Here is a 25,684-nt window from a genome sequence, read left to right on the forward strand (position 1 = left end):
GTTTTGCGCGTCTAATATGCAGTAAGTAACTTTAAATTACTTTCAGTGGTGCGAAATGCTAGATGTCACCTCATGCAGTACTGGCTTTAGCCAGCAGATAGCGCCGTTGTAGAACCGCAGAAAAAGAGTACGCCCTCTAGGAAAACCAGGATACAAATTAGATTGGAGAGGCTAGCAATATACAGTAAGAGAACCCCAATGGAGGTCTTCCAACATCGGAGCTGTACAGCCCTAAATCATAATGTCTTTATACGTCAGACAGTGGATTGAAAAGGGTTAACAAGGAGAAATGCAAAGTCCTACATCTGGGCAAGAAAAAGGACAAAAGCACATATGGAATGGGAGGAATTGGGCTAAATAGCAGCACATGTGAAATAGACTTGAGTATACTAATAAAATCAGAGGTGAGAGGAAAAAATGTACAAAGACATAACTCACAGAAAAAGAAGCCAAAAATGCATTACCTGATAAACTGCAGGGCAGCTCAATCACCATATCCAGCCAGATTATAATATGAGGGAGCTAAGTGTTCATGTGCCGACTAATATGTAGCCACTCGCCTCAACCCAGATTAGGTGAGGCAGACAACATAGTCCGCACATATGAACTTATACCAAGGATGCCAGCCATAGATAAGTGTGCCACACCATAGAGGAATACAACCACTACTAGCAAAGCAGTGAATTGCCTTGTATCACCACAGTGCGCCACAATGGCAGGGCATCCCGGGTTCACCCAGCATCTATAGCACAGTGCATGCAAAAAAAAACTTGATTAAATGCTGGTGTTAGTTTGAATTTTGGCCAAAACACACAAGCTGATGGGCTGCGGTAAGGCCAACATGCGTACATCAGAACTTACGCTATCTCACTAATAGCTAAAGAAAATCACAGAGGTGAGAGAAAAAATGTACAAAGACATAACACAGAAAAAGAAGCCAAATATGCATCATACACTGGGTATGCTAATAGATCACAGACTGAACATGAGTCAACAGACGCAAATTAGATATTAGAAAAACTTTCTGACAGTGAGGGTGATCAATGAGTGGAACAGGTTACCACGGGAGGTGGTGAGTTCTCCTTCAATGGAAGTGTTCAAACAAAGGCTGGACAGACATCTGTCTGGGATGATTTAGTGAATCCTGCACTGAGCAGGGGGTTGGACCCGATGACCCTGGAGGTCCTTTAAACTCTACCATTCTCTTATTCTCTGTCTTCGCCCATACTACACTTGCTTACATACCAAGAAAGTGTATGGGGATTTGTCGGCATGCAGCAATACACAATGCATTGCATACTGCTGTGGGGCCGCCGCTCGGGAGATACGCCCACAGAAAATGTTCCTGTGAGAGCCCTTCAGGGTTAAAGAAAATGGGAGCGATTACTGAAAACATGTCTATTTTTAATACACTGCAGTTTTTAATAAAATTGTTATGTAACACGGAATAGCACAGACATCAAACAAACAATAGCAAGGAGGGAAACGATAAAATGTTCCTGTTTACAAATTGGCATTTCCTTATTTCCTAAATGGGTTGTCTCATTAGACCAGCCCCTTCCTGAATGCTGCGTCGGGGTGATCATCTGGTCCTAGCAATTTTGACTGAACTCCCTGTGCGGCTCTACAATAGCTCACACCTCTCAAGATCCAGTTCCACACTTCATGGTAGGGATGTTGTGCTGCTCTTCATAGGCCTTGCTGACTGCTCTCTAAGCTGAGCCTTTTTTGGTTGCGCTATAAAGTTCATTTTTGGTTTGAAAGTTTCTCGGTATTCTTGGGCACTGTTTGGGGTATTGTACACAGTCTGTTGTGTGGCTTTAGTGCAGTAATAGCTTTTTTCCTACAACTCTACCGTGCAGCCCACTTTGTTTCAGAAAATCCTGGCTTCCTATAAAAAAAAGTTGCTGGTTTTTTTTTTCGTCCCAACAAAGTATCCTGTCTGCAATGTATTTTGGTCTACTTATTGCTTGGTATTAGTTTGAGCAGTACTGATTTGGCATTTTTTACATATTTGTGTGTGTGTGTGTGTGTGTGTATGTGTATATGTATGTGTGTGTATATATATAAAATATTCCAACATTTATAAAGTTAAACTACCTTTACTTGCAGATACTTTAACAGTTCTTTTGCCTTCTCCATGCCTCAGTAGCTAGCACAATCAGTGCAGCCTGGATGAGATGCATAAGGGTTTCGCTAGAGCTAAGAAACTCATTGACTATGTATACCGGTCACTAATTACAGTCACACAGATATATAATGATGTTTTTATAGATGCAGATACCGGTAATTGTGGTTTGTGCAGCATAGCCCATGTATATTGTGATACATTTCTGTGCGTGTCACTCCTACCCACTGCACGCTCTGGAACGGAAATACGCCCCCCATTACATTTTGTGTACATGAACTTCCTGTATGTGAAAGTAGTAGTCACTGGAATCTATCCAAAGGTAGTGCTTTGCACAAAAAGATTTACAACAGATATGTGGATTTACTGTTTTTAGTTATGACTGTAAACATAGTAATCTAGGATGTTGCGCCTCTCCCTTTTGTGGCATACATAACAAGTAAAAGAGCTTTAAGTCGTGTTTGCATACTGTAGCTGTAATATGCATACATAGCCATAATCCACTAGATTAAAGTGTACCTAAGTTTTCAAATAACTTTACAGAGTATACTACTGTGTGTCTGCATAAGGAATAACGCTCTTTCTGGCTATTATATGACTTGTGTACTGCTTTTGTTTTCCCTATGTAGGCTGTATATCTGATTCTCCATCCTCTCAGGACTGGCGGGAGGAGAAACTGCTGCTGTGCTGTGTTCTATACACTGTACACAGAGATCTATAGAGAGCTTGCTTTCTAAATGCCTGTTACACACACAACCTCATCAGGCAGGAGTGTACAGAAAGATTTAGCAGTGTACATGTGTATAAACAGCAGAAGATTTCACCATTAACTCTACCTGCAGCTCTACTTTTAGCTCCCCCTTTGTGAGTGTCTCCCCCTCCTCCCCTTCCTTTCTGCATACAGTTCAATGAGCATAATGACTAATTTCCTATGCTAGCAGCCCTTGTCAATCATGAGCAAACAGACAGTGGACAGCAAGCTAGAGGGAAGGGAGACCGCACTTTAGAGAAATTTTTCAGCACAAAAGTGTTGCTTTAGGCCAGGATCACACGGCCGTAAGCAAAAAACCGCTGTGGGCCCAGCTGTGGCCCTGCGTATGGCCACGAAATTGTACTGAGCATGACCGTGTAGTCACACAGGCAGCCATGCACAGTACACCTCTTTGTTTGGGAGGGGGTTTGGTTCGTTTATATTTCCTGCGCCGTCTCTTAGCGATGATGCGGATACCGGAAGACCATATGCAATATAATTGCCATAGAGGATAATGGGCTCTATGTCAAGTATGTCCGCAGTAAAATAGAACATGCTTCGTTTTATTTTCCACTAGCGGATTATGCAGTTCCAACACGCTAATGTGATCAGAACTGTGTAAGGCAATGCAATTGATTATTTCCGAGCTACCGCGTATCATAGGGGCGAACGGAGCCCGTGGAATCCGCAATTCAAATCCACAAGCACAAGTTGTTTGAAAAGTTAATGTCCATTTAAACAAAACACGTATATAGTAATGGATAAGTGGCCACATAGTTGTTTCATGCATCATCATTTTTATACTTGTGTCATTAATGAGACCCTTAACTAAATCTATATTTTCAGCTGAGGATCACCCACAACCTTTGACCAACCGTCTTGAAGGCGAGGAGGCACAAAACTTGAATCCCCCTTCAGAAGATCATCCACCATCTAGCCTGTACCGTCCTCCCAGAAATAGCAGCCCCTCCAGTCCATCCGCTGAAGGCCAGGCTCTCGGTAAAGGTCTTGAGCTCAATTCCATGGTTGAAGTAAATGATCCTCCAATATATGGGGTTATCCGCTGGATTGGGCATATCCCAGACTGCCAGGAAGCTATTGCGGGGCTTGAAATGGTAAATGATGTCATTTCTTTATTTTTATACACCAAAAAGTTTTGTACAGAAAGAGTAGAAGCGTTACTTACATCCTGTCATTTGTTGTTATGGCGGAATGTCAACAATAGTGAATGGAAATCACAAAGTTAAAGGGGGTTTCCGTGGGAAAATACTATTGATGACCTATCCTTAAGGAGAACTACAGTTACAAGCGCCGGCCACTACGCGGAGGTCGGAGCAGACTTTGTAATTGTGGTGCTGTCAGCAGGCACACAATCAGCTGATCGGTCGGGGTCCCAGGCGACGGACTATCCATAGTATTTTCCCCAGAAAACCCCTTTAAGATGATTCGATATCAGAAATGCGAGTGAAGACAAAAACAATTTGTGGTAAAGAATAAGGCTAAGGCTCACCAGCTTTACAAGTATGGAAGATTGAGCTGAGAGACTCTCGCCTGTACGTAATGTTTGGCTGTGGTGAGAATAGAACATGCTGCGATTCTCTCCCACGAGCGGAAAATCGCAGCTGATTTCCACTTGTGGGCAGGAAAGAATCTGTTAAAATAGCATGTCTATGGATGGCTATTGCTGCGGGATTCGCGGTGGACATCTGACCACGAATCCCGTGGCGATTATCCGTCCGTGGGCATTGGCCCTATATGTTCACAAATTCTTTTCTTCTAAAATGTCACAAAGGTCTGCCAGGAATTTGCTGAGGGTGCAGAGTGGTTCCCTCTGATCACAGTGGCTGTGGCCCCTTCTAAGCTAGGTGCCCCTCTGACCCCTGAACGGTTACGGGCAGCGGCAGTTAATCGAGGACCGGAGGGAGCAGTCTCTATCCTTGCAGTAGTCTGCAATCATCTTCTCTCCTGACTTAGCATACAACATGTCAGGAGGTTAGAGGTTGTGCCACTTGGTGTTCACTATTTCCATGTTCTGTATGAGGAGTGTTTCAGGAAACGTCACATGCTATTCATTGATTCTACATAATTCCCATTATTTGATCTTCAGGAGGAGGAACGTCCGTCTGCCTACACAGATGGGACATACAGAGGGGTCCGCTATTTTCAATGTGGACCCAATAAGGCTTTGTTTGTGAAACTACGAAACTGTCATCCAGACTCCCGTTTCTATTCCTTGCATCGGCTAACCAATCAGATTCAAAGGTGTAACTCTATTGGTAAGTATCCCAGTCCCTGGGGTTAGTCTTCTACAGATAGGAGGATAAGGCTCCAAATATTAATGTCATTTATGTGTATTAGCATTCCATGACTACATCAGTAAATGTGTTGAAGAGAACACCCCACCGGCCACGGACAATGAAGCACTAGAACGTCTGACGGGGTGGAAGAAAGGGATACAAGGACACTGCAATTCCTGCTATTTGGATGCAACACTTTTTTGGTAAGAAATAATATTCCTATTAATTTTTATCTTGTCATTACTAGAGATGAGCGAGTATACTCACTAAGCCACTTTACTCGAGCCAGTAGTGCCTTAGCCAAGTATCTCCCCGCTCGTCTCTAAAGATTCGGGGCCGGCGTGGGTGACAGGTGAGTTGCGGGGGGGGGGGGGGGAGGGAGAGAGAGATCTCCCCGCTCTCCCCCCGCCAGCCCCCGAATCTTTAGAGACGAGCGGGGAGATACTCAGCTAAGCACTACTCGCTCGAGTAATGTGCCTTAGCGAGTATACTCTCTCATCTCTAGACATTACAGAAGACCTTATGAAGGTATCATCATAAACTATAAGCACAGCAGGTCAATTACTGTACATATGTTGTGTGATGTGATATCTATGTTGTGGATATTCACTGTACTTAAAGGGGGATTCCGGGGGCTTAAAATTACTGCTAACATGTGACTGCTGCAGCCAATCACTGACCACAGCAGTGACCTTCTATAACCACTGATTGGTTGCAGCAGTCACATGTCCCGGTCAGCAGCAACCAGGAAGGACAAAGTGGATGTGGAGCAATTTTATGTCTCTGGAATACCCCTTTAATACTTTACAATTACACTTTCTGGAATTATTTTAAATCCAAAGGGTTTTCCTAAGATATAATGACTTCTGCTCAGGGGAGATCATCAATATCAGATCCACTGATGAGCTGTCTGAAGTGAGTGCAGCGCTCTGGTATCACTTCACTGCGTACCCGGCACAGCGCCGTACATTTCATAGCTTCTGTGCTTGGTATAGCGGCTCTTTCTCAATCACTTCAACAGGACTGAGCTGCTCTCAGACCTTATGACTGATTAACATGTCACAGCAATGAGAAGGATCTGCGGGGGTCCGGAGCCCCACTGATTTGATATTGACAAGCTATTCTGAGAATAGGTGATCAGTATCTTGGTCCCAAAAAACCTTTTTAAAGCTAGGGGCCTATGAGTATTGTGTCCTGTTCAGGGTGCTTTGAGAAATAAGGTTGTATTCACTTAGGAATCTTAGTGGGTGGTAAAAACTGCACCCAAACACATTCTGGCAAATATGCAAATTTTTTTTATGTGGTTGCGGTAAAAATTGCACCAAAACTGCAACCACACAGAAAAATATTCCCAAAAAAGTCCACACAAGCTGTTTTGCTGATGTGTGTTTTGTACTGCACACCTACCGCCCCGTTGTGAACACAACTTTACTCTTTTCAGCCATATTTGCCTTGGAACCACAAAAAATGAGAAATTTAGAGCTCTTCCCAAAATCTGCATGTACAATACACAGAGAATAGAATCCATTGATTTCAATGGGTTCAGTCGCATTTTCCTTTTTTGTGTGCGCAAGAAAAATTATCTGCATTTGTGCACCATGGGTCCGCTTAGAAGTCTATGGTGCACAGATGTGCAATTCCTTGAAAAAAAGAACACCTTGAACTCATTGGACTAAATAGCTATTTAAATCCGGGCATATTGATCTGCCCTGTGCAAACGAACATGCCCTGCATGTGCAAAGTGTAAATTCTCTGTGCAGCCCGCGTCTTGCAGCGCTATAGGAGAATTGCTGTATATGCCGCTGCCACAAAGGGGGAGCCTCTGCTGAGCTGTGACAGTCAGGAGGGGGAAGCAGTGTTTTATCTGTCGGCCTGCAGTGTCTACCAGCAGTTTAATGTTCCTAAATGTATATATCAGACCAAGGTTCTATAGGTCTGTCCTGTTTCTCTGTATCCCTCTGAACCCATATGGAGGCATGCATACATACATAGATTTTTTTTCTTTCTTATTCTGTGTTTGATGGAAAAAATGCACCAGGTTCCATCATATGGGTATTATGAAGTTCTCCTTTTCTTTTGTGTACGCCGCTCTACCGTGTGTATGACATTACATCTACTTCCTTGCATCCGCAGAAATGTATTTAAGATCACTGCTGATGCCTTTATTATGTACAAACGATAAATGGCTCTTGTATCATGGCGGCGTTGCTTTTGGCAGTCTAGAATCTTTATGGACTGCCTGTTCTATTTTCCTATGTGAACAGCCCTGGGTTCTGTGTCCTATTTCATACTAGATCCAATTGGAGGAGAAATATGTTCATTCATTTATATAAATGTTTAGGAACGCTATCTTTTATCCCTAAGGAGAGCACCTAGAAGGTGAGTGAGTGAGGAGACCTTTAAGGCCATTTATGCTCCTCTGGGTAATATGCAAAAAAGGGACATGGAACAATACCTCTACCACACCACCTAATACAAAGCAACATTTCTGCAAATTAATGTTAGACTCTTTATACAAGCCTTGTAACAATGACTGGGAATAGAAAGCTAAGCCAGAATCCATAAACACCCCAAAACAGACTGTTGAGAAGCAAACACCCCGAAACAGCTGTCTGTGTATGGATTATGGCTTGGCTTTCAATTCCCAGTCATTGTTACAAGGCTTGTATAAAGAGTCTAATATTGACTTGCAAGATTGCTGCCTTCTAGTAGGTGCACTGCAGAGGAATGGTTCAGCCTCCCTTATTTGTATAAACGTTTATGTGCAGATGTTAAACGAACATCGATTGCCTAGGAAATCGGCAGCAATGAAAATGATTCTTATGCTTTCCAGTTTCCGTAAATACTTTTGTTTTGCAGCATGTTTGCTTGCTCTTCTGCACTGGACACCATACTTCTGCGCCCCCCAGACAAGAACGACAGCGATTCCTACACTGATACACGGGACTTGCTGCGCACTGAGATAGTCAACCCTTTGCGCAAGTGAGTATAGTTTTGTGTATATAGATAGATATACATACCGTAGTTTTCAGACTATAGCACGCACTCTAGTGGAAAAAGTATTTCAGACTAATTAAAACCTCCCTGGTGGTCTAACGTGATTAACTTGTGTAACGTGATCTAGATTGCTTTTGTACAGATCAGTTACTCCTCAAAATGCTACATGAAGGCAGCAGAGAGACCTTATATGAAAGGGCAGCTATACAGTATGAGGGTATGTGCCCATAACCTATTTTCAGATGCTAGTGAAAAGCTTCTGAGTCTGAATGCCAACTGCACACAAGAGACAAGGTGGCTCATAAATAAGGGGCGAACAATGGGCCAAAGTATGGGATTTGTAGTAAATAAGAGGAGATGGGTCTTCATCCTCGCTGGTGGGGATAACAGTGTCCTGATAACGACATTAAATGGTTTACTGGTGTCTGGCTTTACCAAGGGAGGATCTTTTGAGCTGCTGGTAGGGAGTCCACCTCACTGTGGGGGCCGCACATGCACAGCAGCGGTGTCTATTGTCGCTGCCTGTCCTGATGCCAGGTCAATTAATTAACTACAGGCAGTTTTCACCGGCATATCACACACAGCAGCGTAAGACAGCAGGGGCTGTGTGATCAATCAGCCAGAAAAGTAGTGAGAGCTGACAGACAAGCAAATCCTCCACACACTGTGCAATTACACGGAAGTGCAGAGGAGGCTGCCAGGAGCTTGCTGTGGATGTATCTCGCTTCCTACAGCCACCGAGGCGAGTTTACAGGCAAGTAACTGAGTGGTCAGGCAGAGCATTTTATGAATACTCTACTACTGCTAGCTCATTAAGAACGCAGTCAGGGAGGTCTGGTGCTGCAGAGCCTCCCTGACATTGGACTAAAACACACAGCAAGTACTTTTTGGCATGATTTTTTGTCTTTATATATTGTAAAAAATATATAAAGTTTGAATGTTTTCTACTACTGTAACCATCCGTTTGGTGTCATTGAGTGGAAACTTTCACTATTTACATGCAGAGGCTGAAAACCTGCCCTGATGCTGGTGTAAGGTATGTTGAGTGATCCATTATAACAAGCCAAGTGTCCATGTCTCTTGGAAATGATCAGGACAGCATTTCACAGTTTGGATGTACGAATTTGGTTTCTATTTAGTAACGGCATAGATTGTGCAGTGATGAATTGAAAAGGTAGACATTAAAGATGAGCGAACGGGCTCGTTTAGAGCAATAGCTCGATCGAGCATCGTTTTTTTCGAGTAACTGCCTAATCGGCGAAAAGATTTGGGGGGTGAGCGGGGGGTTACGGTGGGGAGTGGAGGGAAAATAGAGAGAAAGAGCTGCCCCCTGTTACCCCCGCCCCCCCGAATCTTTTCGCCCGAGTAGGCAGTTACTCGAAAAAAGCGATGCTCGATCGAGTAATTGTCCTAAACGAGCACGTTTACTCATCTCTAGTAGACATTGTACAAAGAAAACCACATGTTTTATTTACACCCGTTGGTAAATATCAATTTCTGCATCTGCCAGCTCTCAAGTGCAGCTAACTCTACTAGCCACACAATGTATGACATTAGGATATTTCTCTAAAAGCTACATATTAGACTTTGCAATCATCAGAATTGCTGGGATCTAGAATGCCTACTTCCAATATGACGTGTTAATGCATTTCGGCTTGTCCCTACCACCCATGTATACACAGTATGGAGAGCTGATGGAATTTACATTTTGATGGCTTGCGGACTATTTCACAGTGTGGTTGCAGGTTGACAATGTAGTATTATTATCATTAGCATCACTACTATGAAAATATGCAGGATTGAGGGGAACGTTGGATTCAGTGGCTTCTCATACAGAATCTATCTGCAAAATATTGCACTGCTTACAGAAGTCCGTAGTCTGTGCATATATATTGTTGGTACAGGCTGCCACAATGCCGCCGTATCACAATGTTTTGTACAGAGCCATAATAGGTCCATGATGACTGTACTGTACCTCTGTACGCTTCTCATCGCATGCACAATTATCTTCTGTCCAATGCAGCCTTAATGCCAACATATGTGTGTCTCTGTAGCATGGGCCATACAAGCCCTATGCAGCGGGCTCTGCATGAGCCTATGCAGGGTATTAGTGAGTTTAGGAATCAACTGGTGTTCTCTTATTGTTTGTACTTGCATCGACATGATGCCATTTATCTAGTTTTGGAATATTAACTGTAACGTGGTTGGAATTGGAAGCGGCTAAAGTGGGGATTCTGCGTTGTCTTCATTGTAATATGGACCAGACAGCAGCAGAAGTTGCACATATTCTAGTTCTTTTGCCTTAGGTCACCTAGAATGGAGCAGGAAATCTGATAGAAAAAGGCCTAAAATTGCAAAGTTTAGGATTCCGTGTTAACCTAGAATCAGCATGTGATGGTGGGTCGTAAGAAGCTTATTCTCGAACGAGCCTTTAATTGTGCCTTGTGTGCATTAATAACTGGAGATGGTTGCCAGCGCCTTCTATCGAGTGAGTCACTACTGGCAAGAGGAGCGTAGAAGTCCAGAGCAGAGACTGCCTGTATTCTCCTAGAAACAAATCTGTTTAAGCAGATTGAGCCTTGTGTTTATACAGACAGCATACATTGAATCAGTTACAGACAATCCGATACAAAACTATATACAATAAAACAAATTGTACATAACAACAATATCTAGTTCTTGAACTTCAGTATAAATGACAGTATATGCTGTTGCACGGCAAACATTTATCTCTCCAGTGTTATAGATTTGTAGCACAACCAGAAAGTAAAGATGGCCATACACATTGGATGAACGTTGACTGAACCTGATGTCTTTGGCCTGAACAGCCGACCATCTAATATATGTGATGGTGTACCAACTTTCACTCGGTGGCATGTGTCGGGAAAATAAGGATTGGGCATATTGAATATCAGCATGCCCAATTCTTTGTTGTCATTGGAAATTGGCTGTTTCAGAGGTGTCTAGCAACACATTGTCGTATATACAAATGATGGGGACCCAAAGCAAAACCTATTATGGTGTCTGGTTTTGCCAGGACAAGAGAGTCTGGTGTTTGTTTCCCATTTCAAGCCCTTTAAAATGACCCTTATCAATAGTACCAGTATTAATGAGAGCTTAGAAGTAAATACATCTGGCTGTAAATTAGAAATAATTGTCAAACAATTCAGATAATACACCTGTGAGTCTTAACTGATACCAGGAAAAGCGCCAGTATAAAGAACAGAACTCAAAGACTTGTCAAATAAATCCTGCTTCATTGTCAGTACAGTTAGAGGGAAATAAGAGAAATCCACTTATCACACCAGGTGCATATTTATCTGCATACCCCTTTCTTGGGATCACTGTTAATGTACAAAAGGACATTTAAACACCAAGGACAAGTTTAAACTACAAATATTCTTCACATTTCTGAACATTCCATTCTTAACCCCTTAAGGACCAGGCTGTTTTGTACCTTAAGGACCAGGCCCTTTTTAGGGATTTTACCCATGTGGTGGTTTAACTGCCCTATTGTTTTCCTTCAGCTACCAAAATTATTTTTATAATCTGAAAGTCAATAAAAAGTAAACAAAAGTTAAAGATTAAGCTGCCCTGATGGATCAGATCCATCATGGCAGCTGAAAGTACTCACCCCATCCTCCGCGATGACCCACAGCGTTCTGGCCTCCCGCTCCCGACGGTGTGTTCTGTGCATGCGCGCAAGACGTCATACGTCAGGCTCGTGCTCAGAAGAGCACGCTTCCAGGGCAATTTAAAATATCTCTGACTCCCGGCTAACGTGTAGCTGGGAACAGAGAGATGTCACCGGGAACCAATGTTCCCAATATTGGTGCTTTAAATAAATATGCAAAACCTTTACGGAGTTATTTTAAATTTGGCCTAGTCATTAAGGCGCAAACAGGCTTGGTCACTAAGGGGTTAAGTTGAGTTTTATAGCCAATTTTTAATATTTTTTTTTTGTAGTGTGAGAAGAAACAGTATGAATCTGGAAGCCACATAAACCTTGAGAAAACCTATAAACTCCATGCAGATGCTACCCATTAGTCAGATTGTTCTGCATGGCAGCCGTACTGATCACTGAGTCACTGTGCTGACTGCATGTATTGAATGTGTCTGGTTATTTGCTAAATTAGAATTGGGACATTCCAGTAATTTCCAGAAGTCCTAAGCTAGTTTTGACAAGCGGCCTCGTTTCCCGTTTATAATAATAAAGAACACACCAAAACTTTTCTAGGAATACACTTTTATGTCAGCCTTTGTCGGGAGGCATCGGAGGTGTGCGGCATATCCTGCGGGGAGGAATATAACCTGGATGAGCCTATTAGCAGAAACATATCCTGAATATCATCCTTTCATTTACAGATTGGTCTTCTCCACTAGAGACCTACTGAGTCTTTGATTAAGTGCCTGTAGAGAGGAAGATGAGACTTGGCAACTCGTTGCTCAGATGTAGAATCTATTATTTTCAGTAATGATGGAGAGAATCCTGATGCTTTGGATACTACTGCAGGTTACTGTGCCAGGCTGATGTTTGGCCATTCATGTTAGACTAACGGTGGCCAAAAATCACTGATTTCAGTAGGGCTGGCTGCCCATCATATGGCAGATGTAAGGATGGAAGGTCCGGCATGTTGAATGTTCAAATGCCCAATCCTTATTTCTACCGGGAGATATACCACCATCCAAAGCGTCTGCCAGCTTCTTGTTGCCCTCTCCTCATTGACAAAACATCCATGCTATGCCAAACCGGGGTGTATGGGGAGGGCAGCAGGAATAGCTATCTCGGTAGACCGTTATTGAAGATATGCGTTACATGGACTTGGGATACGTGGTGAATGAAGTCAATTGACTTTCATTGATCCATGCCCACTGGCGTGTGGATGCTGGGTATCGATACGCAAGAAACACCATGACACACATGACACGCCATGCATGATATTTTCCTGTCCCATTGAAAACAATGGGCGATGAATTCCGAGGAATGTGAAAAAATAGGCCATACTATATGTGACTCCATTCAGAAGAGTGGGGTTCATATTTGTGCGTCCCGCAACGCACAAATCTCACACAATGTTCTTGGCCGTGTGGAAGCGGCCTAACATCGCAGACAGGATTAAACTGAGAGGTTTAATATATAGATATATTCTATATACAGATAATCTACAAGAAGTACCTGGGCATCTTTCTTGAGCGATACAACATTATATGTTATAATCACTAAGGCCTCCCTCACACGGGTGTTTTTTTCTGAGCGTTTACCGCTGCACTTTTAGCGCAGCGTTAAACGCTGTCAGAGGCTCCCATTGTTTTCAATGGAGCCTCTCAGACAGCCGCTCAATCGAGCAGGGCCTGTTCTATTTTTGGGCGTTTTACACTCCTCATCCATGACAAGGAGTGCTAAAAGCCAGCGTCGGCTGCAGCTGGAGAACGAAAGTAGAACATGGCAAAGCGCTTTGATTTAAATTGCGTCACTTTGCCGCGTTCATGTGTGAGAGAGGCCTAATAACTTCAGAAGGATTGTTGATCCAGGGATTATTCTGATTGCCAAAATGGAGTCAGGAAGGAATTAGTTTCCCTTAAATGGGGAAAATTGGTTTCTATCCCTTTTTTTTTTGCCTTCTTCTGGATCAACATTGAGAGGTAATGGGCTGAACTGGATGGATGTGTCTTTTTTTCGGCCTTACATACTGTGTTACCATTCACAAGAGATATAAGTTGTGGCTTTCTACTCCCCTCCCTACACAGTGACCCCTGCACAGGTCACAGAAACACGTCTCAGCACTGAATAATCAAACTATTTAATGTGTAATGTATGAAAACCTGATTTATTACAGTCACTCTTATTTTCCCCGTTTTTACCGTCCTAGAAATGGTTATGTATGTGCCACCAAAGTGATGGCCTTGAGAAAGATTTTGGAAGCTGCAGGCAAGAGCACTGGTTTCACCAATGAGGAGAAAGGTAACTATGTGACCAGCAGTCCTCGCCTGGACCTGCTGCCTATGAACTGTATTGGAAAGTCTCCACTGCTCCTGGAACATGCCTTTACCGGGGTTCATTAAAGGGGTTCTGACATGAATAATGTTTTTATGCTTTAGCAGCCATTGTTCCCTGGTCTGCCTAATGGACACAGGGAACCCACGATTTAATGGCTGCTAAAACATAAAACTTACCTTGTCTGGGGGTTGTTGTTGACATCGGGGGAGTCATCTCCCAGTAGGCGCTGCTCGTCCTCTTCTTCCTCCACGAGCCGCGCCGCTCCGCTCCGGGATCGCGCGCATGCGCAGTGGAGAGGTGCCCTCTGACAGGAGTCAGGACGGGCCGTGTCTCCACTGCGCACGCGCAGAATCTCGGAGTTCAGCCAGGACGGATGGGCCGCCCACAGCAAGCACTGCTTGTGACGTGCTTGCTGTGGGCGGCCCGTCCGTTCACCTCGGAAGTGACTGACGGACGGAGCTGAGCAGGAAGCGGTCATTTTGACCGCTCCTGCTCTGCTTCTACAAGCAACAGAAGAAGATGCCAGACGGAGGGGACATGTCTGGCGATGGGTCCTGGCCAGGCAAGGTGAGTAAAAATTTTTTTTTTTAGTGTCAGAACCCCTTTAAAGAGGCCCTGCCAAGTCCTCTCACGAGCAGAACGGCGCATAACTTTATAGCCGCGTCCTTAATGACCCTTGTGTTGGTTTGTTTGTTTTATCTTGTTCACTCGGAACTTTCAGTAGTCCAACACTAGTCAATTGGAAGGTCTCCAGGCCCATTTACACGCAACAATTGTTGTTTAAACAAACAACTTTTTTGCTTTCAAATGCTGAGCGTTTACACATAAACATAATCGTTTGACATCTTCGCCATTTCCTCATTAGCTATGTAAACGCTGTATATATTGTTTTCTCAGGGGGGGCCTGTGTATATGCGAAGAAAATCTCGGCGGGAGGTTTTTAATTAGTGCAAAGTTAAAGCCATTGTCTTCTGAGGCATGAGCATATCGTCAGGCTGGGCAAACAATCACCCCCCCCCCCCCCCCCTCAAGTCATTGGAAAGGTTTAAACTGCATTCATTCAGTCTAACGACAAGAGAACGAACTAGCAACTATTTTTATGCAGGCTGAAACTCAGCGATCAACTACAAGTGAACGAATAGTGTACGATGGCCGCGCATTTACACGTAACAATTATCGCTCACTTTCGCTCGTTTTAATGAATTTTAAGCAATAATCGTTGCGTGTAAATGGGCCTTAAGTAAATGCATGCTACTTTTAATTTTGATACATCATTGGAGATTCTATGGCTCACTCAGGTGGACTTTATTCCTGCTAGAGATTGGCACTATTGTGGAGCCAAAAGGAAATGTATTTCTACTAAATTTAGTAAAGTGAAGAATCTGACAATGATGTAACCTCTGCTTTTTGTTTTATAGATCCCGAAGAATTTCTGAATCGTTTGTTCCAAGTTCTTAGGGTAGAGCCCCTGTTTTATATTAGGTATTTACGGTCGTACCCACTTTAGGTCCAGTACTTCATTGTGCTGACTTTAACTCTTCCTATTTATGTTCTTAGTTTTCTCACTTTTGGCTCCTTCTCTGCTCGTTTTGATCTTTTATTCCCCATCTTTATAACTACCTTTCTTCTCCATACATATTGTAGTAGGTCAGTATGGGCTACTCATAGCAGCACAATTTGTCAACTAGGAATCCATGCTATAATGTATTCTCTATGGAGCGATCAATTATATGATCTTAATAAATATCTTTTAAATAGGCTTAGGGTGGCTTAAAATCTGTGTAGGAACGTTCGGCTGGAGGTTCCACCACAGATCTGGTTGAGCCTACCGGAAGAAAAAGCGCTGCATGTAGCTGCATTTTTCTTCTGTCCAAAAGCCAGCCAACTTGGCGGAAAGCGGGTGGACTAATTATAGGCAATGGGGTCCGCCCGACACTGTTCGGTTCCATTCAGAGACTGAGCCGTTTGCCTGCGGGGATTCCCCTTTCCTGCTGCCCAAATGGAGCAGGAAAGTGGAATCCCTGCCGCAGATGTGAAACCATCCTAACACCGACAGACAATGCATAGTATTTCAATACAGTTATACAAGCCATCACATGTTCAACCTCTTAGTGAGACTAAGGGGGAAAAAGGTTCAAAATGAAGAAACAGATTTTAAAAGTAAAAAGAAAACGTTTTCCATTTCCCTACATAAAAGAAATGAGCATTAAAAATAAACATAATTTATATTGCTGCATCCTCAAAGTCTGAACTATTAAAATATGTTATTTATTTGACATAATAAACACCGTAGAATAAAAGCCTAAAAGAAAGTCAGAAGTCCTGTTATTTGTCTAACTTGCATGTCCAGAAAATTGAACAAAAAGTTGTATGAACCCAAACTTGGTACCAATAGATAGCTCTCCATTCAAAAATTCAAACCCTTACACAGCCTTGTTGACAGAAAAGAAAAAAAGTTATGGGCTTCAAAGAAAGTTTTTACTTAAAAAAAAAAAAAAAAGTAGTAAGTCATAAGACAGACCATATAAATGTGTAACAGCTGCAATTGTACTGGGCTGTGAAGTTGTCATACCATTTTTACTGCACAGTAAGGGCTTAGTCAGACGGGCGCTTTTTCGCGCGATTTGCGCATGCGATTTTATAAAACCATTGCTTTGCAATGGTATCGGACACATGAGCGCTTTTTATGCGCTCGTCCGATAAATTATAGAACAGAAATCGCAGATCGCACCTATCTGCGATTCCTGTTCTCTTCTCTATATGCGCTCAATGGGGCCGGCAGCAGCAGCGCCGACCCCATTGAGAACATATAGTAGACAAATCATTCTCCTCTACCACAGCTGTAACAGCTGTGGCAGAGAAGAATGATGTTTGCCCATTGAATTCAATGGAGCCGGCAATACAACCGGCTCCATTGAAAGCAATGGGCTGCCGGCGAGCGCGGGATGAATTTTCGGAAAGGGCTTAAATATATAAGCCCTTCCCTGCAATTCATCCAGAAATGTGTAAAAACAAAAAAATATATATACTCACCTTGTCCCGGCAGACGGAGTTCAGCCACGGCCGGCGGCAGTTCTCCTGAGCTGCTCTCTGTAGTATTCAGCAGCCGGAGATTTAAAATCCCCACCTGCTGAATGAGCTGCCTCTGATTGGTCACAGCCTCACCAATCAGAGGCAGCTCTCACACCCATTCATGAATTTTTCGGCCCCGGTCACGCGATTTGCGGATGCGCATCTGTCATGCGATCCGCAAATCGCGGAAAAAAACGCCTGTGTGACTAAGGCCTGAATGTTATTAAAAACATTAAGCTGGCATATTGTGTTTTTTTTGTTTTTTTTTTGTTTTATTTTTTTTGGGCGGGGGGGTTGTTTATTTCGGGTTTTTTTAATCAAACTGCGCATAATATTTCTTAAAAGTTCCACAATCCAATATATGGTACATTAAATGATACTATTAACAATACCGCTTGTCTCACAAGAAAACCGCCTCATGCGGCTATCTTATAGCTCTTGAAAGGCAAGGCTTAAAGAGATGACTATGAAAAAAATGAAAATTGACTGTCAGGAAGGGGTTAAAGTTAAGAAGGTCCCAATGTAAATAATGTGAAGAACCCTCACGCCAAAATGTCTTATCTATATCACTTTTATATTTGTACAAAAGCCACCTTAGGTGACGGAGGTTTTTTTACTTTTTGTCTTATGGCTCCAAAGAACACCGAAGAAGAAGCCTCAGGGTTGTATATTCTATCAGATTTTCATGGAGAGGAAGCAGTCGGTGGACGTGCCCTCTGTGCAGCAATTGCTGGAATGGTCCATGGTTACTGGTGATCTCAAGTTCACGGAAGTAAGATATCCTCCTCCCTTAAAGTCTGTTGAGTCTGAGGGCCAGGCAGGGTAGAAGAACATATACATTACTTTATACAGTGTGACACAAATGTATTGTCCTACCACAGGGCACGTAGATACAACAAGAATGGTGTGGTAGAACATTTCACATCAAGTTTGATTGATAGACTAACGAGTCAGATCATCGGTTCTGTAGTCTGGATGAGGCTCTTTTGTCAAAATGGTCTGACAGTGTGATATTTCATCCATAATAAACGTCCCTGCAGTAGTGTGACATGTCACTATAGACACCGCATCATCTCTGAGGCTTCTGTAAAGTACATACCTGGATTGATAGGTGTGTGTGGGTCCACAGAAATGATCTGTGAACCCACTAATGCAGCAGAGCACCTTATTTCCAGTACTGAAACGGATAAAACAGAAGACCTAGCAACCCTTTGTACCGACACAGAACTATATACTTCATTACATATCACTTGCCGTGCCCTATAGTCGGATAACTATCCCTCTGTTCTGCTAGGTTCCCTCTTGCCTTATCATCCAAATGCCAAGGAATGGAAAAAACTTCAAGATGTTTAACACCATTATCCCAAGCCAGCAGCTGGATATAACAGATCTTCTAGAAGACAGTAAGTGCTAAGAGAGAATGGAATAAGATGGGAGTCCTATTTTGTATCCCTATGAGGCACAGCTTCCTCGTTAGGGAACAGACATTATGATGTGACTATAGGTGGTGGCGTTCTGTACCTGACGTAATATGTGTGGGACCTGCTATGTTCAGACCTGTGGTGTTAGGCCGGGTACAGGAAGTAGGATTAGTGGATTAAGATGCCTGAATGCATTGGGTTAGAGTTGGTAAAAAAAGATGAAATTTAAGAAAAACGATTCTTTGTCGGGTGAAATTCAACAATGAGTGATTGCATTAGCTGACCAATGACAGACTGACGTAGTCTGGAAAGGAATCAGCCATGTCAGATAAAAAGAAATCATTCTTTGCTTTATTTTTTAAACAACCCTTTAAGGAATATTTTTCACATTCCTGGAAGGTCTGGCATTGTAGAACATTACCGGAAAGATGGTTCATCTGTCTCCCGGTTTCGCTGAGCGTGTAAATCCAGTATGGACAACTGTAACTGCCAATACGGGATACAATGTGAATTCACCAGGCAATTCATTCAACGGTTTATTTACCCTTTCATTCCCAAGCCGTTTCAAAAAATTTTTTTTCCTCCCCGCTTTCGAAAAATCATAACTTTTTCATTTGACATATCCAATTAAGAGCTTGTTTTTCGCTGGGCAAATTGTATTTTTCAAGAGTACCATAAATTTCTAAGCGGGGAGAAAAATACAATTGTGCCATTTTGGGGGACATGGTGGGGGTCTTGTTTTTACGGTGTAACTTGATGATAACACATTTATGTGTCTTTTTTAAACCTCTTTAAAAAGCAAATTACTTTCTATCGCCATCAACTTAGTAAATTTTTCTGTCAATGTGGTTTTGAGAAAGCTTGTGTTTGAGGACCAGTAGTTTCTATGGGTTCCATTTTGGGATGCATACAACTTTATAATTGGCTTTTATCAAATGTTTTTTACTGGAGGCAGGGAAAACAACAAAGCGCAATTCTTGCACTGTGTGTGTGGTTTTTTTTTCTGATGGCATTCACTGTGCAGAATAAATAATGCATTATTTAACAAAAATCTGAAAAGGGCTCTTTAAGCTGTTAATATTTTTTTTTCATTTTTTTGTAATAATTAAACAAACTTTATTTTACTTTTATTTTCCCTTTCTTATAGTACCCATAGACATGGAGGAGCTATTGTCTGATTTATATATGCTATTTGGATCCTGTCACTTTACACCTCTAGTGTTTTGGGTTACACTTTAACAAATCTTGGTGAAAATGCATTCTTATAAGAATTCAAGAATTTTACAATGTTAAACCTGAAAATTATAAATGTCGTATTATTATAGGGTAATGAAAGTGTAAAATGCAGCTGGATAGAGGCAGGAAGTGATGTGAGCTAAAAGATTAGAAAAGACTATAAAGGGAAACCCATTAGTTGAAGAGGTGCCTCTTCTTGGGTCTTCACTGCTAAAGATAACACAGACATTTATCACTGATTCTGTTTACTAGGAGGAAAGTCCCTCTGACTGGTTACATTGTGGTGAGCTGCTAGGGTTGAGTATTGTGTGCGGGGTGGACAATGGAAGGAAAGGTTTCTCTTATGTATACATGTTCTTCTAAGATGCTACATCCTGTTCCTTTTCCTCCCGGCAGCCCCTCGACAGTGTTCAATCTGTCAGTCTCTCGCAGTAGTGGAATGTCTTGACTGTTACGAAGATCTGGGGATCACGCCAGGACACACAAAGCAGTATTGTGCCATCTGCAACAAGCAGGTACTCCCTCCCTTCCTGTTTGGAAAATTATGTTGTTATAGTGTGATTTACCATTGTCCTGGAAAAACATGATTTGTGTATGTCCTAATTAGCTTTTCCTCCTGGACAGGTTCACCTTCATAGGCAACGGTGTGGCCACCAACCAAGAGAACTCTGTGTCCCTGAAAACCTAAATGGCCAGGCTATGCTACAGAGACAGAACCTACAACTCTATGCTGTTTTATGTATAGAAACAAGTCATTATGTGGCTTTCATTAGAATGGCCTCTCACAACCTTCCTCTGTGGGCCTTCTTTGACAGCATGGCTGATCGGGAAGGTGAGTTCCTCTTCTGATCCATTATGGTCTATGAGTTCTCATGGTACTGTGCACACTTCCTGCAAAACTACCCATCTCGGCAGTTCATCGGCACATTTCCGATGCTTTTACAGATAGACTAATTTATTTATTCCAATTTTTCTAATTTTAGGAGGACAGGATGGATTCAACATTCCACGTGTAACACCTTGCCCAGAAGTGTCTGAATACTTGGAAATGACACCCCAAGAACTACAGCAGGAAGACCCAAAGAGCATGCCAACAGTAGCCCGACGGCTGCTCTGTGATGCTTATATGTGTCTATATTACAGCCCTGACCTAAGTCTCTACAAATGAATCATCAGTTGAGAGAATAAGTTATGGAATACATCACCGAACGCAATATGAAACCTAACTTTCTTCAGAACCTTATCCCAGTCACTTATCATACTAGACAGTATGGCTTTGCTTTTAACTAGATGACCCCTGCAGTAACTTTGGGCTGGCTCCCAGGTTTTTACTCTCTTCGTTTTGTCAGATGATGATTTATTTCTTGTATTAAATATTTTTTTACATTTATGGAGACCGGTTTCAGTTTATTTACCTTCCGGTTTCCCCTTCATTACCCCTCAGTATACTGCATGTGCAGAAATTACCCAATGATCATCTTTTTATCACGGGCTTCTTGGTAGGTGACTGATAGACTTGTGTTTATACACAGTTACTACACAGGAGGCAGAGCACTGTGAGAGCACAACAGTCTGAACCACAGGAGGCAGAGCACTGTGAGAGCACAACAGTCTGAACCACAGGAGGCAGAGCACTGTGAGAGCACAACAGTCTGAACCACAGGAGGCAGAGCACTGTGAGAGCACAACAGTCTGAACCACAGGAGGCAGAGCACTGTGAGAGCATAACAGTCTGAACCACAGGAGGCAGAGCACTGTGAGAGCACAACAGTCTGAACCAATCAGAAGATGGGGTGTGTCTCAGACTTCCAGTATGTGCTGTAACTAAACTGTGGTCACAGGTTACAGGTCTGCCCTAATAGAGTTGAGCTAAAAAGCAGCTAAGCAAATCTTAGGAAAATAAATGGGAGGTAATTCTTCCCCGTTGGTACTGACTTATATACATGTTTGAACTCCTGACTGGAGAAACTATTTATATTGAGTCTTGTCTCAATGTGATTGTTATAAGGGTACCCATAATAACATACAGATCAGTGTTATTCCTCGTCCAGGTGTCACTCATGGAGGATGATCAACCGCAGCATGTACGGGCACCCTAATATTACATCCTTGTACAATAGCTTTAGGCAATTACTCACAGACATGAGCAATGCACCCTTCTTTAGTGCTTCTAGTGATAGAGCAAGTACCTAAAACATTTCCATGAAGACTTCTACTGCTCATTTATCTCATAAGACTGAAGTCTCCGTGCCTACCTCCCATGTAGTGGCCGGCACTTCTAACTGCAGGCACTGCTCCCATTGATTTCAATGAAAGCCGTGCCTGCAGTTACAAGCGCTGGCCACTACATGTGAGGTGGGCACAGAGACTTCTGCTCCAAATACACAGAGGTCGGAGTGGAAGCCTCTGCACCAACCTTTCTTGTAGCATCCCAGTGTATATGCAGTGCTGACAGCATGCACCTGCTCAGCTGATCATTTGGGATCCTGAGCGACGGACCCCAGCCGATCAACTATCGATGACCTATCCTGATGATAGGTCATCAATACTATTCCCCTGGAAAACCCCTGACATCCCCCAGAGTTATCCTCTATGCATGTGCTTCCACTGATAAAATGGTAAGTTTCTGACACCGGATTGCACAGATCCACACAGCAGACATATCACTGTGATCAGTGTGACAGGCAGTATTATGTGCTGTCCTCAGAGAGGGGTGCAAAACAATCTTGTCACAGTCTCTTACCCCCTTTTAACGACACAGGGCGTACAGTTACGTCCTGCAGCTTCAGGGTATGTATGGAGGGGGGTCACGGGTGGATCACACTCTATACAATGCAGGTGCCAATTGTTTCTTACAGCCGACACCTGCCTGCAACAGCTTCGATAAGCTGCGCCGCTCATTGGAGCTGTTAACACTTTAAATGCCGTCATCAATTCTGACAGTGGCATTTAAATGACCAGATTGTGGGTTGTGCGGTTGCTATCGCAGCAGAGGTTCTTCTGAAAGGGCCCAGGGTTGCCATTGCAGATTGCCTATCAAGCCATGCCCGTGGTGTGGCTTGATAGAATGCCTGTTAGATCGCGGTATAATGTAATGCTATGGCATTACATCATACTGCAGGGGTGATCAGACCATCTGGGAACTGTAGAAATAAGTTTTTAAAAGTTTTACTAATTATTGGAAGAAAATAAAAGTTTGAAAACACCCCTTTTGCCATATTTATAATAAAAGAATCCTATTTGATTTTGCTACATCCGTAAAAGTCCAATCTAAGTAATGCATTATTTACCCCACATGGTAAATGCCGTTGGGAAAAATAAAATAATTGCGCTTTTTTTTTGTCACCCGTCTCTTAGAAATAATGTAATAAAAAGCGATCAAAAAGTCGTACATACTCCAAAATGGTACCCATAAAACCTACGGGACGTCCCGCAAAAAATAAGCCCTCGCACAACTATGTCGACGAAAAAATAAAAACGTTATGGCTGTCAGATGACAGCAGAAATTTTTTTTTTTTTATTATATATATGGCACCATTAAATAGTTCCATTGACAAATGCAACACATTCTGCAAAAAACAAGCCCTCAAGACAGCGGCAGCAATAGATAAACAAAAGAGTTATTTTCTAAAAAGGGGGAGGAAAAACTGAAAATGGAAACAAAAGAAAAAGCCACATCCTGAAGGGGTTAAGAGTTTGTACTAGAATTTATATTATCCCTGATCCACAGGATAGAGGATAATTGGCTGAGACCCCTGCTGATCTAGAGAATGGGACTCCTGTCCCTGCGGGGATCACTTCTTCCCCCTGCAGTGATGTTGCTCTGAATGGAGCGCTGGCTACACATGCACAGTCAGCTCTCCATGAGGCTGGCAGTCCCATGAAAGTGAATGGAGTGCGTGGCCAGTGCTTCATTCAGTCTCCTCACTGCAGGGGGTGCTGCAACCCTGCAGTGAGGAGGACATGGGACCCCTGTTTTTGAGATCAGTAGTGAGACCCCTGATCAGTAAGTTATCCCCTATACCAGTGGTGGCAAACCTGCAACACACAGAGCCCTCTGCTGGCACGTGCCGCCGTCGGCCGTTTACCACAGAAGTGAATACTGGCCAGGGGCCGCAGCTTCCCTGCCAGTATTCACTCAGCGGCACTGATCCCAGAGCACACTGTGATGTCAGTGTGCACTTGCGATCAGCGCCAAGCAGAGGAGGAAGGGGTAAGTATATGGGTCTCAGGGGGGCGCTATCACTACTGGGGCTGATATAAGGGATACTATTAGTAATAGTGTCCCCTATATTGACCCAAGTAGTACTACTGGGGCCGCTGTGGGATGTCACTCTTACTACTGGGGCCGCTGTGGGATGTCACCCTTACTACTGGGGCCGCTGTGGGATGTCACCCTTACTACTGGGGCCGCTGTGGGATGTCACCCTTACTACTGGGGCCGCTGTGGGATGTCACCCTTACTACTGGGGCCGCTGTGGGATGTCACCCTTAATACTGGGGCCGCTGTGGGATGTCACCCTTACTACTGGGGCCGCTGTGGGATGTCACCCTTACTACTGGGGCCGCTGTGGGATGTCACCCTTACTACTGGGGCCGCTGTGGGATGTCACCCTTACTACTAGGGCCGCTGTGGGATGTCACCCTTACTCCTGGGGCCGCTGTGGGATGTCACCCTGGCCGCTGTGGGATGTCCCTATTACTACTGGGTGGGTCGCTGTGGGATGTCCCTATTACTACTGGGTGGGTCGCTGTGGGATGTCCCTATGACTACTGGGTGGGCCGCTGTGGGATGTCCCTATGACTACTGGGGGGGCCGCTGTGGGATGTCCCTATGACTACTGGGGGGGCCGCTGTGGGATGTCCCTATGACTACTGGGGGGGCCGCTGTGGGATGTCCCTATGACTACTGGGGGGGCCGCTGTGGGATGTCCCTATGACTACTGGGGGGGGGGGGGCGCTGTGGGATGTCCCTATGACTACTGGGGGGGGGGGCCGCTGTGGGATGTCCCTATGACTACTGGGGGGGGGCCGCTGTGGGATGTCCCTATGACTACTGGGGGGGGGGGGGGCCGCTGTGGGATGTCCCTATGACTACTGGGGGGGGCCGCTGTGGGATGTCCCTATGACTACTGGGGGGGGGCCGCTGTGGGATGTCCCTATGACTACTGGGGGGGCCGCTGTGGGATGTCCCTATTACTACTGGGGGGGGGGCGCTGTGGGATGTCCCTATTACTACTGGGGGGGGGGGGGTGCTGTGGGATGTCCCTATTACTACTGGGGGGGGGCGCTGTGGGATGTCCCTATTACTACTGGGGGGGGGGGGGCGCTGTGGGATGTCCCTATTACTACTGGGGGGGCCGCTGTGGGATGTCCCTATTACTACTGGGGGGGCCGCTGTGGGATGTCCCTATTACTACTGGGGGGGCCGCTGTGGGATGTCAGTATTACCGCTTACCGGTCACTCTTACCGCTGGGTCCGCTCTGGGGGATGTCACTCTTACCGCTGGGGCCGCTCTGGGGGATGACCCTATTACTGCTGGGGCTGCTCTGGGGAATGACACTACTACCGCTGGGGATGACACTATTACCGCTGGGGCCTGTTTACACGTTCGCGAAATGCTGCAGAATGTCCTCACCAGAAATTTCCGTGGCAAATTCGGCAGCATTTCCGCATCCAAAAAGAAGTCAAAATCTGCACCCTGTCTATTTTGAAACAGCCCTGTACTTTTTAGAACAACGGGGGTACAATCACACGTGATAAGCCCCGCCCCCTGACGTGTT

General features: G+C 44.0%; 1 protein-coding gene across 2 annotated transcripts in view; it reads left to right on the plus strand.

Annotated features, from left to right (window-relative positions):
• LOC136628078 (ubiquitin carboxyl-terminal hydrolase CYLD-like) overlaps window positions 1-21,290 on the plus strand; it is a 29,715-nt gene extending 8,425 nt beyond the window's left edge. For both annotated transcript variants that reach the window (XM_066603700.1, XM_066603701.1), the window contains exons 5-15: window positions 3,726-3,994; window positions 4,987-5,155; window positions 5,238-5,379; window positions 8,036-8,158; window positions 14,044-14,135; window positions 15,590-15,653; window positions 17,883-18,015; window positions 18,538-18,646; window positions 20,297-20,415; window positions 20,525-20,732; window positions 20,884-21,290. In XM_066603700.1, coding sequence (XP_066459797.1) covers window positions 3,726-3,994; window positions 4,987-5,155; window positions 5,238-5,379; window positions 8,036-8,158; window positions 14,044-14,135; window positions 15,590-15,653; window positions 17,883-18,015; window positions 18,538-18,646; window positions 20,297-20,415; window positions 20,525-20,732; window positions 20,884-21,068 — 1,613 coding nt within the window. In that variant the 3' untranslated portion in view covers window positions 21,069-21,290. The remainder of the gene's footprint in view (window positions 1-3,725; window positions 3,995-4,986; window positions 5,156-5,237; window positions 5,380-8,035; window positions 8,159-14,043; window positions 14,136-15,589; window positions 15,654-17,882; window positions 18,016-18,537; window positions 18,647-20,296; window positions 20,416-20,524; window positions 20,733-20,883) is intronic.
• Window positions 21,291-25,684: the final 4,394 nt, after the last annotated feature.

This window comes from Eleutherodactylus coqui, chromosome 5 (genome assembly GCF_035609145.1).
Source record: "Eleutherodactylus coqui strain aEleCoq1 chromosome 5, aEleCoq1.hap1, whole genome shotgun sequence".
In the NCBI taxonomy this organism is placed as follows: domain Eukaryota; kingdom Metazoa; phylum Chordata; class Amphibia; order Anura; family Eleutherodactylidae; genus Eleutherodactylus; species Eleutherodactylus coqui.